Source organism: Pteropus vampyrus, unplaced genomic scaffold (assembly GCF_000151845.1).
Source record: "Pteropus vampyrus isolate Shadow unplaced genomic scaffold, Pvam_2.0 Scaffold35, whole genome shotgun sequence".
Classification (NCBI taxonomy): domain Eukaryota; kingdom Metazoa; phylum Chordata; class Mammalia; order Chiroptera; family Pteropodidae; genus Pteropus; species Pteropus vampyrus.
The window spans coordinates 3364121-3378641 of NW_011888816.1; the positions used below are offsets into that span (position 1 = coordinate 3364121).

Consider the following 14521-nt stretch of genomic DNA (forward strand, 5'->3'; position numbering starts at 1 on the left):
TTCAGTTCTGCTGTCTAATATGGTGGCCGGTAGCCCTAGGTGGTTATTTAAATTTAAATTTAAAACTAATTCCAAGTAAAAATAAAAAAAACCATCACTGTACCAGCTGTGTTTTAAGTGCTCAATATAGTCACGTGCTTTTGGTGGACACTATATTGAACAGTGCAGATGCGGAACACGTCTGCCAGCGCACAGAAATTTACCAGTACAGCTTTAGGCACTGTCATAGAGGTGGGGATGGTTCTAAGGTACAGCATAACGGGTCCCGGGGGCACCTGAAATGATGACCCTTAAGAAGAAACCTGAATTATGAGAAGGAACTGCTTTTGTAAGAGCATTATATATAGGGTACAGATGTAGTTAAGTATTTGGCATATACTGAGAAATATTGTTACTACTTTAAATAGTTTATAATTTAAAACTATAAGAGTTTTTTGGTAGTATGATTTTTCTTGTTCTGATAGGAATTGTTTCTGGTGAAACTAGGGAAAATATTTAATCAGCATGTTTTGATACATTTTCATTTTAGTTGATTAATTTTGTCGATTGGAAAAATGATTCAATATTTTATGAGTATTTTGGGCTTGTCTTTGAACCAAGATAAATTTTGTGTCTCACATCCTGTAATTCATTAGTGAGTTTTTGATAATAAGCATTTATCATTGTGAAAAAACTAAGTTAATCCATCTGTGCCTTTAAATTGCGCATGTGGAAATTGAGGTTCAATTAACTTGGCTCTGGTCGCATAACTGGTCAGTGACAGAGCTCTGACTGGAAGCTTTTACTTGGAACTTCTGGTTCAGTGTCTTACCAAATCTTTTTTGAAAGCGATCATTTTTAATGTCTAGTCTTTTTATTTAACCTGTATGTTAAGAGATTTGAATGGCTAATTCGAGAAATCCTCAAAAATTATTTCTGCATGTTAGAGATCTGACAACGCAAGCACCTCCCTGTGGTTCCTCTCTGAGTCCCATTTGTTTCCCTCCTGGGGGTCCCCGCATAGCCATTTTAAGAGCCTGAGAAGTGGAGGCTCTCTGCTGGACACACCGATTAGCACAGAGAGCATGCAGCATCACTACGTGAGAGTACGGTTCTCATCAGTTCACACACTTCACCTTTTTTTTAAATTAAAAAAGATTCATATAACTAATTTTCTACATGAAATAAACTGTTTCAAATCACCCGAAGTGATATTTAATAATTTATCAATTTCATTTCCTGCTGGCTAACGAAATGGTAACACCTCACTAAAACTAGTATTTATTAGAATAGAAAAATACTTGTAAAACTTAACGATTGTAAAACTTTCTATTAAAGTGCATATACATACATATATGTTTAACTGTTCTGATATTATTTTCTACTTATATATAAAATCAGTGGTCTACCAAGAAGTAGAAGAGAGACCTTTGGCCAAATACCACTCTTCTCTTGAGTTAAAGCTTTTTGAAAATGTTTTCCATTTTACTATTTAAGTACAACTTTTTCAATTTTTGTCACAATTGCAAATGGGACTGCAGACAGCATTGCTGTTCATGTCTCCCCATGTACACGAGAGAGTGTTTCTCTGGGCTCATCCATGGGGGTGTATATGCTCACTCTGTCACATTCCATTTTTATCTCCTGTTAGTGCTTCTAATCGCTTAATGTAAATAACCTGGGCGTTAGTTTCCTCAGTCCCCGACTCTCCTCTTTAAAGACTTTTCTCTGCGTTTACAGACGGGCCAAGGTCGCTCGCGTGATTGGTTTACTGGCCTCACACACAGCTGAGCTCCAAGAAAATACACCTGTTATCGAGGTAATTTATTACTGAAATGTTATGAATGACAAAAAAGATTGTTCTTCATTTCGTAATTTAGGGTACACAGCTTCTTTTGACCTTGTTATAAAATGGTAACCTAAATAGACATTTAGGCTTAAATACAACAGATCATATATAATATATTCTATTACTAAAGGTGGTATGGCAGAGTTACAGGGTTTGTGGGCTCTACTCATTATTTCAGTTAGTTTTGGATAAGGCTTGTTTCATTACTAGTTTCTTATAGTCTACCCAACATTTTATTAAAACTAATGTATTTTCTAGGTAGAAACATAGCTCATAATTCAAATGAAAATTCTTTTAGCTTTTCATCTTGAATTTAGTGTGTTCATCCTCACCATTTATCAATTATTTCTGACAGTGATTCTGCTGTTGAATGGCCATGCATGCACTAAAGATATTTTCTAATAACAGTAATTTCTTTCAAATACTGATACTGGGAAGCCTTTCGTAGTTAACCAGTAATTCCAGGCCCCGTGATGTGAACACTGCCGCTGTACTGACTTCGTGAGTGTCCTTGAACACTAAAAACTACCGTGTATTTATCTTGTTCATGTATATTACATTTAATTGGTAATAGATTTTCCTCCCTTGGACTAGGAGAGTCTCAACTGTCAAAATAGGTGAGAAGAACCAGGGCTTTTATGGGGAAGGGCAAAAACTCCCGAAGGAAATTGTGGTAAGAAGTGGGGATTTAGTGGAGGCAGAACCTGGGGTGGTGGTGTTTGGGGCTGTAAGAGGAATTGTTTGGCCAGGTGCTTATCCAGTAGAACTTTCTGCAGTGATAGAAAATATTCTGTGTTTGTGTCGTCCAGTACGTAGCCTGCTGCTGGGATGGTATGGGTGCACGTGAATAGGAGACACATTTAAGCTCACTGCATTTCCTCTCTTTATAATTTTATCCCCATTCCCTGCAAACTGTTAGATCTCTGAGCTACTGAAGGAAATGTCATTAAGTCTAATCTTCCTTTCTTGTTTCTGGGACCAAGAACAATGACTTGTGACCCATATGATCCCTGACAGTAGCCAGACATATAATTAGATTTTTATCTAAAAGACTGAGCAGATAAGGCAGTATCCTTAGGCAGATGAGAAGACTTAGGAGCTCATAAGTGGGGATTCCTTCTGATGACTCCTAGCAAAGGGCCCTCAGTGAAATAGAGAGGCTATAGGAGATGAGAGAAAACTTAAATTGTAAGATACAGTGCTGAGATTCTCGAGGACATCCCGGGATAATCAGAACAGATAGCCGTTTCTTAGGAGCGGTGCGCCATGAGGTAAGAGCCTCTGAAGAGGACTGTTAATTAAAATGGCCAACATTTGCAGTAATAAGGAGACCGAGTACCTTAGGAAGCCGACTTAGTGAATTTGAAGATCAGTTGGATGAAGTCTCTTAGGATTCGGAAGAAAATGAGAAAGGATAAAAATTTTGAACTAAAAGGCATGGAAGATAGTTTCGGACGATCTATTAGGCTGTCTTGTATTGTAGCCACCAGCCGCCAGTAGCTACTGAGTCCTGGAAAAGCAGCTAGTCTGAATCGAGATCTGAATTGAGATGAGCTGCAAGTGGAGAACATATACTAGATTTGAAGACTCAATATAAAAAAGTGTAAAGTATCTCACCTATAATTTTTTTTGTAGATTACATTTTCAAATGATAACATTTTGGGTATATATGGATAAATAAAAATATTATTAAAATTAGTTTTACTTCCTTTTATTTTTTAATGATACTAGAAAACTTTGAATTACCTATGTGCCTCGAATCATATTTCTGGTGGACAGCACTTGTCTAAGATACACAGTAGGATTTCCAGAAGGAGAGATCAAAGCAAACAGAAGTGAAACAATCATGAAAGAAATAATATAGGAAAATTTCACCCTGAGCCGAAGAAAGACTCAAATCTTTAGATGAAAGGTCTCACCAAATGTCAGGCAAAACATTGAAAAAAGATGCACATTTAGACCTACCCTGCTGAAATTCATAATTTCAAAGAGAAAAAGGAAACCAAAAACCAGGTTATACGCAAATACAGTGAATTCGATTTGCATTTCATTTATTCATACCACTGAAAGCTAGGAGATGCAGAAAACAGTGGAAATGGAACAACACTTAAGGAGTCATGTGATCTTAAATCTCTATACAGCCATCAGATCGCTTACTTTTGAGGACAGAAGAAAAGACATTTTCAGAAATTCAGAGACTCAATCTGAATTTCACTAACATTTCTAAAACTATTTACTTGAGGAAGCTACTTGAATAGCCTAAAAAAAATAAAATAAAATAAGGTTTAAGGCACTGTAAAAAATATAAACAATGAGTCCATTAAAATTCAAGTCTACATAATAGCTGTTAATGTTGTAAAGTATAATCAAATCTGTAAAGAATGGATTTTTCAGAAAAAGTATACATACTGTTAAAAAATAGATAATGGCGTGGAAGTGAAGTCTGCATTATTTGAGAAGATCTAAAAAGGGAAGTGGAGAAGGGACTGGGAAAGGAAGGGCATTATGGGATAGCACTGTTACATGCAGGAAGACTGTCATTCCAGGCAAGTTTTTATTTTGTTCTAGAAGAAGTTCACAGATATTGTTTTATTTCTGACATTGATTATCTCTTCTTGGTGTTGATACTGTCTTTTTTTTTTTAAAGAAATATTTGTCAGTACCTGTGTTAGTCAAGGCACTGTCTAGATCCTGGGGTACAGTGCTGAACAAGATAGATAAAAATCCATCTCTGTTGGAGCTTGTGTCCCAGTGTGAGGAAGAGGTAATAAATAAACATCAGATGTTAGGTGGTGATGAAATGCAATGAAGAAGATAAAAAGTTAAAATAGTGGAGCTGGGGAATGATGAGGTGGCGGTGCTGGCGTAGAGAGGTTGGTCAAGGAGAGCCATCGATGGGAGCATCTGGGCAGAGACCCAAAGGAATTGAGGGAGCAAGCTGTGTCTTCCTGACAGAACGAAGAACAGTTGCAAAGGACGAGATAGAAAAGTGGTCGGTGCGTTGTAAGGAGCACCAAGGTGATGAGTAGCTGGAGCTGAGTGAGGGGGAGAGTGGTCGGAGATGACGTCCACGAGGGAGCCAGGGGCCGGCTCGTCCAGAGCCATGTCATAAGCCACGGTCAGGATTTGCTATTTTATTCTGAAGGAGATGAGAAGCCATCAGCAGATTTCGAGCAGGAGTGCCTTGGTGTGGCTTACGTTTGAAAAGGATCACTCTGTTACAGGGTGGGGGCAAGGTAGAATCAGTGAGACCAGGCCGTGGTAATTGAGGTGAAGGATGACATATGTATATATGTGTATGTGTACACACACACACACACACACACACACACACACACACAGGTTATATTATATAACGTATATATGTTATATATTTAGCACATATATAATAATATATATGCTTTTTTTTCTGGTTTGGGATTTTGAAGAGTAATGACAGATTTGCCGCCTGCTATGATCTTAGAAGGCAGATTTTAATAACCAGGTCTGGCCATTATAAATTCTAATATTCAGTATGAAAAGTGCTGCAGCATCAGAGAAATGCAAATCAAAATTAAATGTCTAGGCAGTCACCAGAGTGGCAAAAACTAAACAGCTTCCCAATCCTAAGTGTCGACGACAGTCCTGAGCCGAAGGGACGCAGCTGTGTGGCTGCGGGGATGTAACCCTGCTTGGCGACGTCTCCTAAAGCTGCGCTCATTTCTGTCCTGTGACCTAGTGCCCATTACCCTGCAGCCCAGTGTACCAAATGACGTGTGCAAGAACATCTGTTACTAGTTACTTGTAGCAGCTCTAAATTTGAATTAACAAAAATATGCCCACCAATAGTAGAGTGGACAAAGTGTGGCACATTCCCACATTGCTAGTAATGAACTACAGCGTTGGGCAGCAAGCATGAATGAATCTCAAGGTTGTAGAGAGTTGTCTCAGGCACCAGTGGGACACTTCCTGGGAAAGACTGATCCAGATGTTCAGAAACGTTCCGGGGCCGTGATGGTCCTTGATCAGGGTCAGCTCCCCCTTGATGCTGAAAAATTATGAGAGGCAGGTGTGTATAGGTAGAAGTCATGGCAGGTCTGGAGGGGCGCCTTGTGGCATGGAGTCCCAGGAAGACAGGCCAGAGGCCGGGGCTGGAGCCGAGAGACAGCCTACACCCCGTACAGAGTCCTCATGCTTGGGACTTGGATGTGACTAGAGACCATATGTTCTGCTGCTGTAGGAACTCCTGCAGAAGGCCACTGCAGTAACCGGGACCTGTCAGTCACCCTTGGTGATGTGCCCAGCTCATCTCGGCCTCAGCTCCATGCCAGTGGCCTGGTACCCCTGGCAGTTGCCGTTGCTACTGCTACAGAGAGCATTCGGCCTGGCAGTTCTTGAACTGCACTTGACCTTGTGCTCAGTCAAGTTGACGGACAGTTCTTGGACCAGTACTTCTCTCTCCTCAGGGACTGGGTACCTCTGAGTATTTCCCCAACTCTTGTTGCTGGCCCTGAGCAAACATTGCATTCTGATGCTGCCTCATTGAGGGGAGGGAGTGGGTGTTAATTCCTGAGGTCCTCGTAGCCTTCATTCCCACACTGCCCTTTCTGGGTATTTGCCGATGCTTTATTCTGAAATGAAACTTGGGACAAACTATACTTACTTCATTAAAAAAACAATCGTGTATATTTAGCTATCTGGGAAACTATTGTGAGTTAAGCACACTGCATTGTGAACTGAGTTCTGTTCCTTAATGAATTTCCAGAATAATTTGAAACTGTGCCACGTTGTTCCTTTGTGATGCCATCTTTTAATCAGTTGGCTGTGACAGTTGAAGCTGCCGCTAGAGGTCACTCAAACACTGGAAACAAAGTTTCTCAAGGTTAAGAATTTATCTTTCAACTTTAGGAAGAAGCAGTCTTAGCAGATATATGGTACTGTGTTTCATCTTTTCCCTGTTTTCTTTATTTTTTTTTACGGAGATTCTGCTGCATAAAATGCAGTTGCATTCTATTGGTGATCAGTACCCTTTGAGATTAATGAAAGCAATGGCAGCCTCTCCAGAAAAATGCAGAGTCAACACCTTGCCCATGACTTCTGGGGACTTGGGAACCCAGTGGAGCCCATTGGTGAACCATCGGTGTAGAACCCTTGAACCCAGTTTCTGTAAAACTCTCTTGGTGTTTGTAGGTAATTTTTCAGTAAATCATTAGTAAAATTTCAAGTGCGAGACGCGTCCTGATTTCTCCAGTAGGTTTCCTACCAGTGGGCAATAAAAATTGTGGTTGAAGATCCTGTAGGCATTTTAAAGGCAGAGGACCTCATTTTATTATTCATCTTGTTTCCTGCAGTGCCTAGCAGCCAAGTAACATGTGTATTTCAGGCACTCAGTCAATGTCGAAAGATTTAATAAATGATTAAAAGAACAGTAGGAAAGTACGTTGGTGTAATTTGTTACAAATAGGAGAGATGGAGGAAAAAAATCTGTTTTATTATTCTTACGATATAATTTGTCTTTTATCTTTTTTTGCTATTATCTTCATTTTATTTCTATTTATTTTTTAAAATTTTTATTATAGTGACATTGTTAACAAAATCCAGTAAGTTTCAGGTGTACAATTTAACAGTAAGGCATATATATATGTGTGTGTGTGTGTGTGTGTGTGTGTGTGTGTGTGTGTATATTGCATTGTATAAGTCTCATATTATTCTATGATCAGTGGCTACAGAGAAGAGCTGATCATGACCTCATATATCTTTAGAGGCATTTGTTGAATTTTTCTTTACCTTTCCCACAGAAAATATAGCCAGTTTCTTGAGCTTTTCCTCCATGATAACACATTTACCACCGAGTAATCATTGTGGTTCTTATGTGTAATAATTTTTAAGAAATATTCTTGATACTTTGCTACATACATGTAGTCTCAAGCACGTAGTGGATATATTTTAGGAAATTCAATATAGAACCCTAAAGTTTAGAACTAGAAGGATTATTAATAGACATTCTAGTTTGACCCCTTCCTTAAACATTTTTATCGTGGAAAATTTCAACATACATACAATTAGATTAGAATAATGAGATATCCACTTCCAACAGTTTTTTTTTTTTTTTGCCAGTCTCGTTTATCATCTCCTTCCTCCTCTTCCCCCGTCTCATGTCCCCTCTCTCCTCCCTCCCTTCTCTCCTCATTCCTCCTTCTCTCTTTTCCTCCTTTTCTTTCCCTCTCCCTCTGTCTTGCTATAGCATTTAAAAAAAAATCCCAGCATTGTACTTCACTCATAAATACTTTAGTGTACATATCTAACAGAAAACGATTTCTAAAAATAAAACCGCGATGCCATTATCACACCCAGCAGAATCAGCAGTGGTTCCTGAGTATAATCTAATGTCCAGTCAATGTTCGGATTTTCTTAACTGTCTCATACATGTGATTTGATACCTTCTCATTGAGCCAGGATTGAGTTAAGGTCCTGTATTGCATTTAGATAGCACGACTCAAGTCTCTTAATTTCAAACTTCTTAAGACTCTTAATTTCAAACATTTCTCTATTATTTTTTAGTGTAATTTATTTATTAAAGACAAATCATCATTTATTTTAGCCAAAGCTAGAATTGTTGGAAATTTTATTCTGCTGGTTTGGTGTCATTTAACATGGTCCTCTGTCGCCTGTGTTTTCTGTTAACTGCTGGTTAGATGTGTGGCCTCGATTAGATTCAAGATGAGTTTTATGGACTGAGAGTAGGAATTCTTCGTAGTTGGCGCTGTGTATTTCCTGTTGCCTCATAGGGAGAGGCATGGAATGTCTGGTTGCCTCATTAGTGATGCTGTGATTGCTGGCTGGCTTCAGGTGTTGTCAGCCTTATCATTATGAACTTTCCCATCACTCTTTTAAGGTTGCAAAAATAATAATTTTCTCATTCTATAATTCCTTTCTGATTTATAGCTGGGAGTTTTTCTTACAGAAGAATTCTTCCATATCAACTATTTGGTTATCCCAAAATACAATTGGTTTAACAAAGGCAGGATAAGTGATTGTTTTCTTTTATAGACCAATTTTCAGAATAATGAGTTGGTGCCTTGGTAATCCCGATAAATGCCCACTTATTTTTTTATGTTGTTAAGAACTTACGGATTTAAGAACTTATGTGTTTCAGTCTTTTGCAGGCGTTAGTTTTTTTGATGCTTAAATCATTGCATCTCAGTGCAATGGGACCCCTTTCAAGTTTGTACCTCTCCTTTCAACGTGACCCTACCTACTGCTGTTTCTGATAACTTGCTTGCATTTTGTCAACAAGATTTCAGTTTACTGCTCAGTCTTGGCAGTAGTCAGCCTTAGTTCTGAAATCTGTAAGGAACTTTGTTTAATTTTAGTTGGAAATGGTACTTAGAGAACAGAGTCTGTGTAGGAGTGTCCATTGCTATTGTGGTTGCCATTTCTTTTAGAACCTTTCAAGGATTACAACTAAGAAATACTGTTTCTTAAAAAAAAAAATCACAAGTTCATTCATATTGATCCTTCCAATTCAAATTTAAGATTAGAGTTTTTACTGTTTGGATTTAAAATTATTATTTTTCTTCTCATAAGCTGAAAATCTTAGCTGCTAATCACATTAACATAATTATTTTTTTACCCATACTTTAAAAACAATACTAATATTATAACAATAAAACTACAAAGTACAGTTTAAGATATTTTCGTGCTTTTTAAATTTTTCACTTTTTGATTCTTGGAGTGTAATCCACTGGATGATACGTATAGTCAAAATACTGAGTTTTCGGTTCAGTTCCAATAATTCATAGATTTGGATTAAACTTTTTTTCTTGGTAGGAATGTAGCATAGGTGATGTCGGGTGCTTCCTATTTCCTCATTCAGGACGTATGCAGTGTCAGGTGTCCCTTGTTTAGCTCTACTTGCTTTGATCACTTGATTAAAGAGGCGATGTCAGATTCTCCATCGTCAAGGTGCTTTTTTTGTCTTTGCAGCGTCACTTTAACTGCCACGTTAAGTGTACAGTAAGAAAGTAATTTTTAAAAATTATATGGATCGTAGCTCTCTTGTTTTACCCTTTTTCTAGATTGAAACACAAATGTTATCAGTGTGTCGTCACTAATTGCCAGTGCATTTTTCTCTCTTCATTTTCAACAGATTGATCCACTGCGTTCATTATGCTGTGCAACATTATTGCCATTATTGTCTTGAAATTCATCTAATTTTCAAAATTTATTTTGCCTTTTTGTCCTATTTTTGTTTTTCGTAGGATAATCACATTTGTGATTTAGTTGCTCAAAAGGCTGAAATCTCCTAAGAATTCTTGACTTATGAATATTGACACTGTGTTATTCAGCCATGTACTAAATTGGTTTTAGAAGTGAATTTTATGTTTAGCAGCGGATAGATGGCGATTCGAAGCGTCATCTGACTTATCTAGTCCTTTCTGGACACGGCGTGCTTTGGGAACATAGGACATGATGAAAACGCATTTAGAGTGAACTGGCTGTCCTGGCATCTGTTTTAGGGGGCGCAGTGCAGTGTGCTCCACTTTCGGCTCTAGGTCAGTGTTAAGCTGCACAATTGTGCCGCTTCTCTGCCGTCCCCGGTGGCGGGAGTACCCTGCTAGGACAGCGGCACATAGTAAGTTCAGTCATGGTCCTTACTTCCCACAGTCCTATTTTCAATCTGTAACTTTTCTGAAGAACAAATGATGCCTGTTTGTGCTTTTCGAGATATACATATTTTAGGTACATATATGAGATTGTTTTTATCTAGAGTTTTTTCGTGTAGCACTTATTATGATTTTTTTCTAATTTTAAAAATATGCGGTCTTCTAATTATGGCAACTTAGCTACTTAGAGAACCTGAAAATCCTCCCTGTCAGTATTAAGTTTGCTTAGCTTTGTGAGAGAGTATAAGACGGAACGTAGCATGAGCGGTAACAGCAGAGTCTCACAGTCCAGGTGTAACTAGTGAAAATCAGAGTCATTTTCCAGTTGGGAAGCTTGTGGTCAAAAGAGATGAGACTGGATGGGTATAGAGCAACTCATTTTGGGGAAATCATCGTCTCTAAGGTTTCTTAAAGTTTTTTTTTTTCTTAATTACTGAGCTTTGAGTGTTATCTACCTTGCTCTCATCCAGACATCTCTCCACCTACCACTCTTAGCTAGCCATCTATCTGACAGTTCTTTATGTATTCTGGATATAAGTCCTTTATAAGTAAGTCTTTTGCAGTATTTTCTTCCAGTCTGTCGCTTGTTGTTTTATTCTCTTTGTAGTGTCATTCAAAAGCAGAAGTTCTTAATTTCGATGAAGTCCAATTTATCATTTTTCCCCTTTATGGATTATGCTTTTGATGCCATCGCTAAACAAAATCTATACCTAACCCAAGGTCACAAAACGTTTCTCCTGTGTTTCTTTCTAAATTTTTGTAGTTTCAGCTTTTATATTTAAATCTATGAGTCACTTTGAGTTAATTCTCTATGGGCCGTTAGGTACAGAGCGAGGTCAGCAAATAGTGAATGAGCACTTTCTTTGAGCTGAGTAATGGAACAGGCACCGGAGGCACTATAATGAGCAAAACAGATGTTGTCCCTGTGCTCATGGGACTTTATAACGGACAAAGGATGTTAAACAGAGAAAGAGGAAGTAGTAGAGGAGACTGAGAAGGACCCCTGGTGAAGTCAAAGAAACTCAGAAGAGTCGCTAGTGGGAGGGGAGAGAGGCTCACGTGCTGTGAAGGAGGAAATGGTCATCTTTTTTATCATTTCTGCAGGTTAGGTTAAGACATTAGCCTAAATTGGATTTGGCAAAAGGAGGGTTAGTGACTCCTGTGCAATAAAAGCCAGAGTGAGTGGTTGTAGAGAAAACCAGAGGTGAGCAAGTGGGGAATGTGTCTGGACAAGGACGTTTGGCTGAGTGCGCGGCACATTTAAATACTCCTGGGAAAGGCTCAGTCCAGAGGGAGGCATTGAAGGTAGAGGCTACAGAGGGGCCAACTGAGGGTATGTAATCCTTAAGACGGGAAGAGCGGGGCAGTCAGGGCGACTGGCCTTAGATCGGAAGGGATACTTTATCCGCTAGAACAGGAAGAAAGGATGAATAAAGGTAGATGGAGTGGAGGGTAAGATTTGGTAGGATGAGGGATCTTGTATCTGATGGCTTCTGACAGTGGAACTCATCAAGGTCACCATCAGAAAGAGGGGAATGAGTGCTCAGGGATTGTGAGCTAGAGGGGAAGGTATAAAACTGTCATCTCAGAATGGGCAAGCTGACTCACTAGGGAAAGAGAATTGGGTTCTATAGAAACCCAGTTTGTGATCAAGAATTCAAGGTGAAAGAAACTTTCCCATTTGCCTCGTTGTGTGATGTTCTCTAGAAGATAGTTGGGTTTCAGTCAAGGGGAGGGCTGAGTCTTTTGGAGGGAGAGGGTGGCCACTTTGAAACTGTCTCACATAAGGGCATGTGGTTTGAGTCTTACCCCAGTTTTAATGAAGTCTCCGTAGGAAAGCAAGTAAAGAAAGGCTATGAGAAAGTGGAGGCCCATTGGCTTGGATGGTTTTGTTGAATTTAAAAAATTATTGCTGAGGGGTTTTAAATAAGGATTATGAAAAGATAGTGTGATTAGAGAGCGTCCGAATTTGAGAAGTGCCGGAGATACTGTCAGGGTCCGGGGTGTGTCTGTGGGTGAGTGGCCGAGTCGGGGTGGAGAAACTGGTCAAGGAGCAGACTGATGCGATCAAGGAACTGCGTGGCCAGGCGTGTCTTCCTCGCAGATGTCCACTTTGTCGAAGGTGAGGACAGGAGTAGACGTTGGAAGGAAGGGGGTGAGCGAGGAGCCTCTATCCTCAGTGGATGAGAAGAGTGAGCAGGGAGTCAGTAAGCACGGGGACTGAAGAAAAGGTCGTGTCATATGACATGTGAGACCCACAGTCACAGGTCCTTTGGCAAGACGGAGTTTGGGGGTGTTAGCAGGAGCGAGGACACCATCCTCATCTCGCTTCAAAGTATTCTTGGAGTTAGGGTCAAGATTGCATTCGCTTCTTGGCAGGGCAGTAGGAAGCGTAGAGAGACATAGATTTTCCTCCAGAAACTTAAGGAGAATAACCTCCCTCTTCTTTGGGTGAAGTGCTGTTTAAATTTGGCCCATCGTAAGGACACGCTCAACGGTGGTGTCATGTGTTTGCCAGTGTGCGTGTTACAGCAGCGCAAGACAAAGCTCTCCCTGAAACGTCGTCGTAGAAGGAACTTTAACACGTTGGTTAACCATGCATCAATAACTTTTTTTCCTAAAACCTGCATTTCAGCGGGAACTTCTTATCGATGGCAATTTGTAAAAATGGTGCTGGATGTTTTCCTGACAAAAACGACCTCTATCTTGTTGTTTTATATTTTCTCCCCTTTCATGGTTATTACGTAGCCCCACAGAGTTCTTTGTACCCCACGGCTACATCGGTGCAATCTCCTGGGTAAGATGCCATCTTTCCCGTCAGCCACCGAGTGACCGTTTCTGGCTTGTTCGTAGCCCTGAGCTGAGACCGATATCGTTTCTAACCCTCCACATCGTTAGTTTCAGTGAATTTACCCCCATACCTCCCTGTTAAAAGAACTCTTGCGGTTAATTTCTGGACAGCATGAGTGACAAATTTATTGAAAATGATGAAGCAGGAGTTGAATACTATTTACGTCTTTGAATGAAGTGAAACAGGCTGGATTTGCTATATTAAGCCATGTTGCCGAAGTGGATATCATTTGGGGAATTGCCATATTTGAATCACTTTTGCATATAAATTAAACATCTCACATCAAAGAATTCTTAAAAGGCATGCTTCCTAATTTCTCATAATGATAGAATTCATTTAATTTCTTACCTGACATCTTGTAGAACAGTTTTTAGCTCCTCTGTTTTCTGCTTTGACTAATTTTTATGCTCATTTTACCCGAGCTATGAACATACCTTTGTTATAATATTTTTAGGGCAGCAGTTTTGAGGCTTATATATTTGAATGCGATGTAATTTAGTAATCCTTGGGAACCTAGCAAAGCAGCACATTTAATTTTCAATTCGATGAAAGAAACATGGAAAGAGAATTGGTGATGGAGAGAATTGCACAAAACACAAGTAATTAGAGCTGATCCTTGAAGCAGAAAAATGCAATTTAAAGTAAGCTTCCTATTCCTACTGTTTGAAGAGTGTCAAAGAGATGACTATTAAGAATATGGTAACAAGTAAATGATAGTAGTTAGGTACAGCAAGCTCAGAAACACTGTATCGGAGTTACATTTTTTGTGCCATGACTTTTATACGTTCTAGCATCGAAAACACTCAGTTTTAATGAAGGACAATGGTAACTTCATTTCTTAAGCAAGCATTTATGTAGCAAGTGTAATTGTGTTCTGTTCTCAAATAAAAATGTCATTTAACCCTCATCTACACCCCAGTTGGTGCTTACATTAGATACGGGAGAGAGGGCCTGCCAGAAGAGTGTAGGATCTAGAATACACGTGTGGCTTGGTTTCCTCTGCGTGAAACCGCCTCTCCCCGCATCTTTGTCAGGTTTAGTTCGTGGCTGCCAGAGGGAAGTAGAGAAGGGGGCAAACAGGGTGTGCATCTCTTCCCAGCATAGCTGCGAGTCCTGGCTGCAGGACCCGACACCGGTCCCAAGACACTTGTTAGAACAGCGTCGTACTGTTCTCACCACCGTAGGCAGAGTCTAGCT

The 14521-nt window shown here is 39.6% G+C and overlaps 1 protein-coding gene across 1 annotated transcript in view; it reads left to right on the plus strand.

The window, feature by feature from the left end:
- Positions 1-14521, plus strand: part of ULK4 (unc-51 like kinase 4) — a 406030-nt gene that overhangs the window by 37217 nt on the left and 354292 nt on the right. Inside the window, exon 15 of the mRNA XM_023529030.1 lies at positions 1720-1798. Within this exon, the coding sequence (XP_023384798.1) occupies positions 1720-1798 (79 nt within the window). The remainder of the gene's footprint in view (positions 1-1719; positions 1799-14521) is intronic.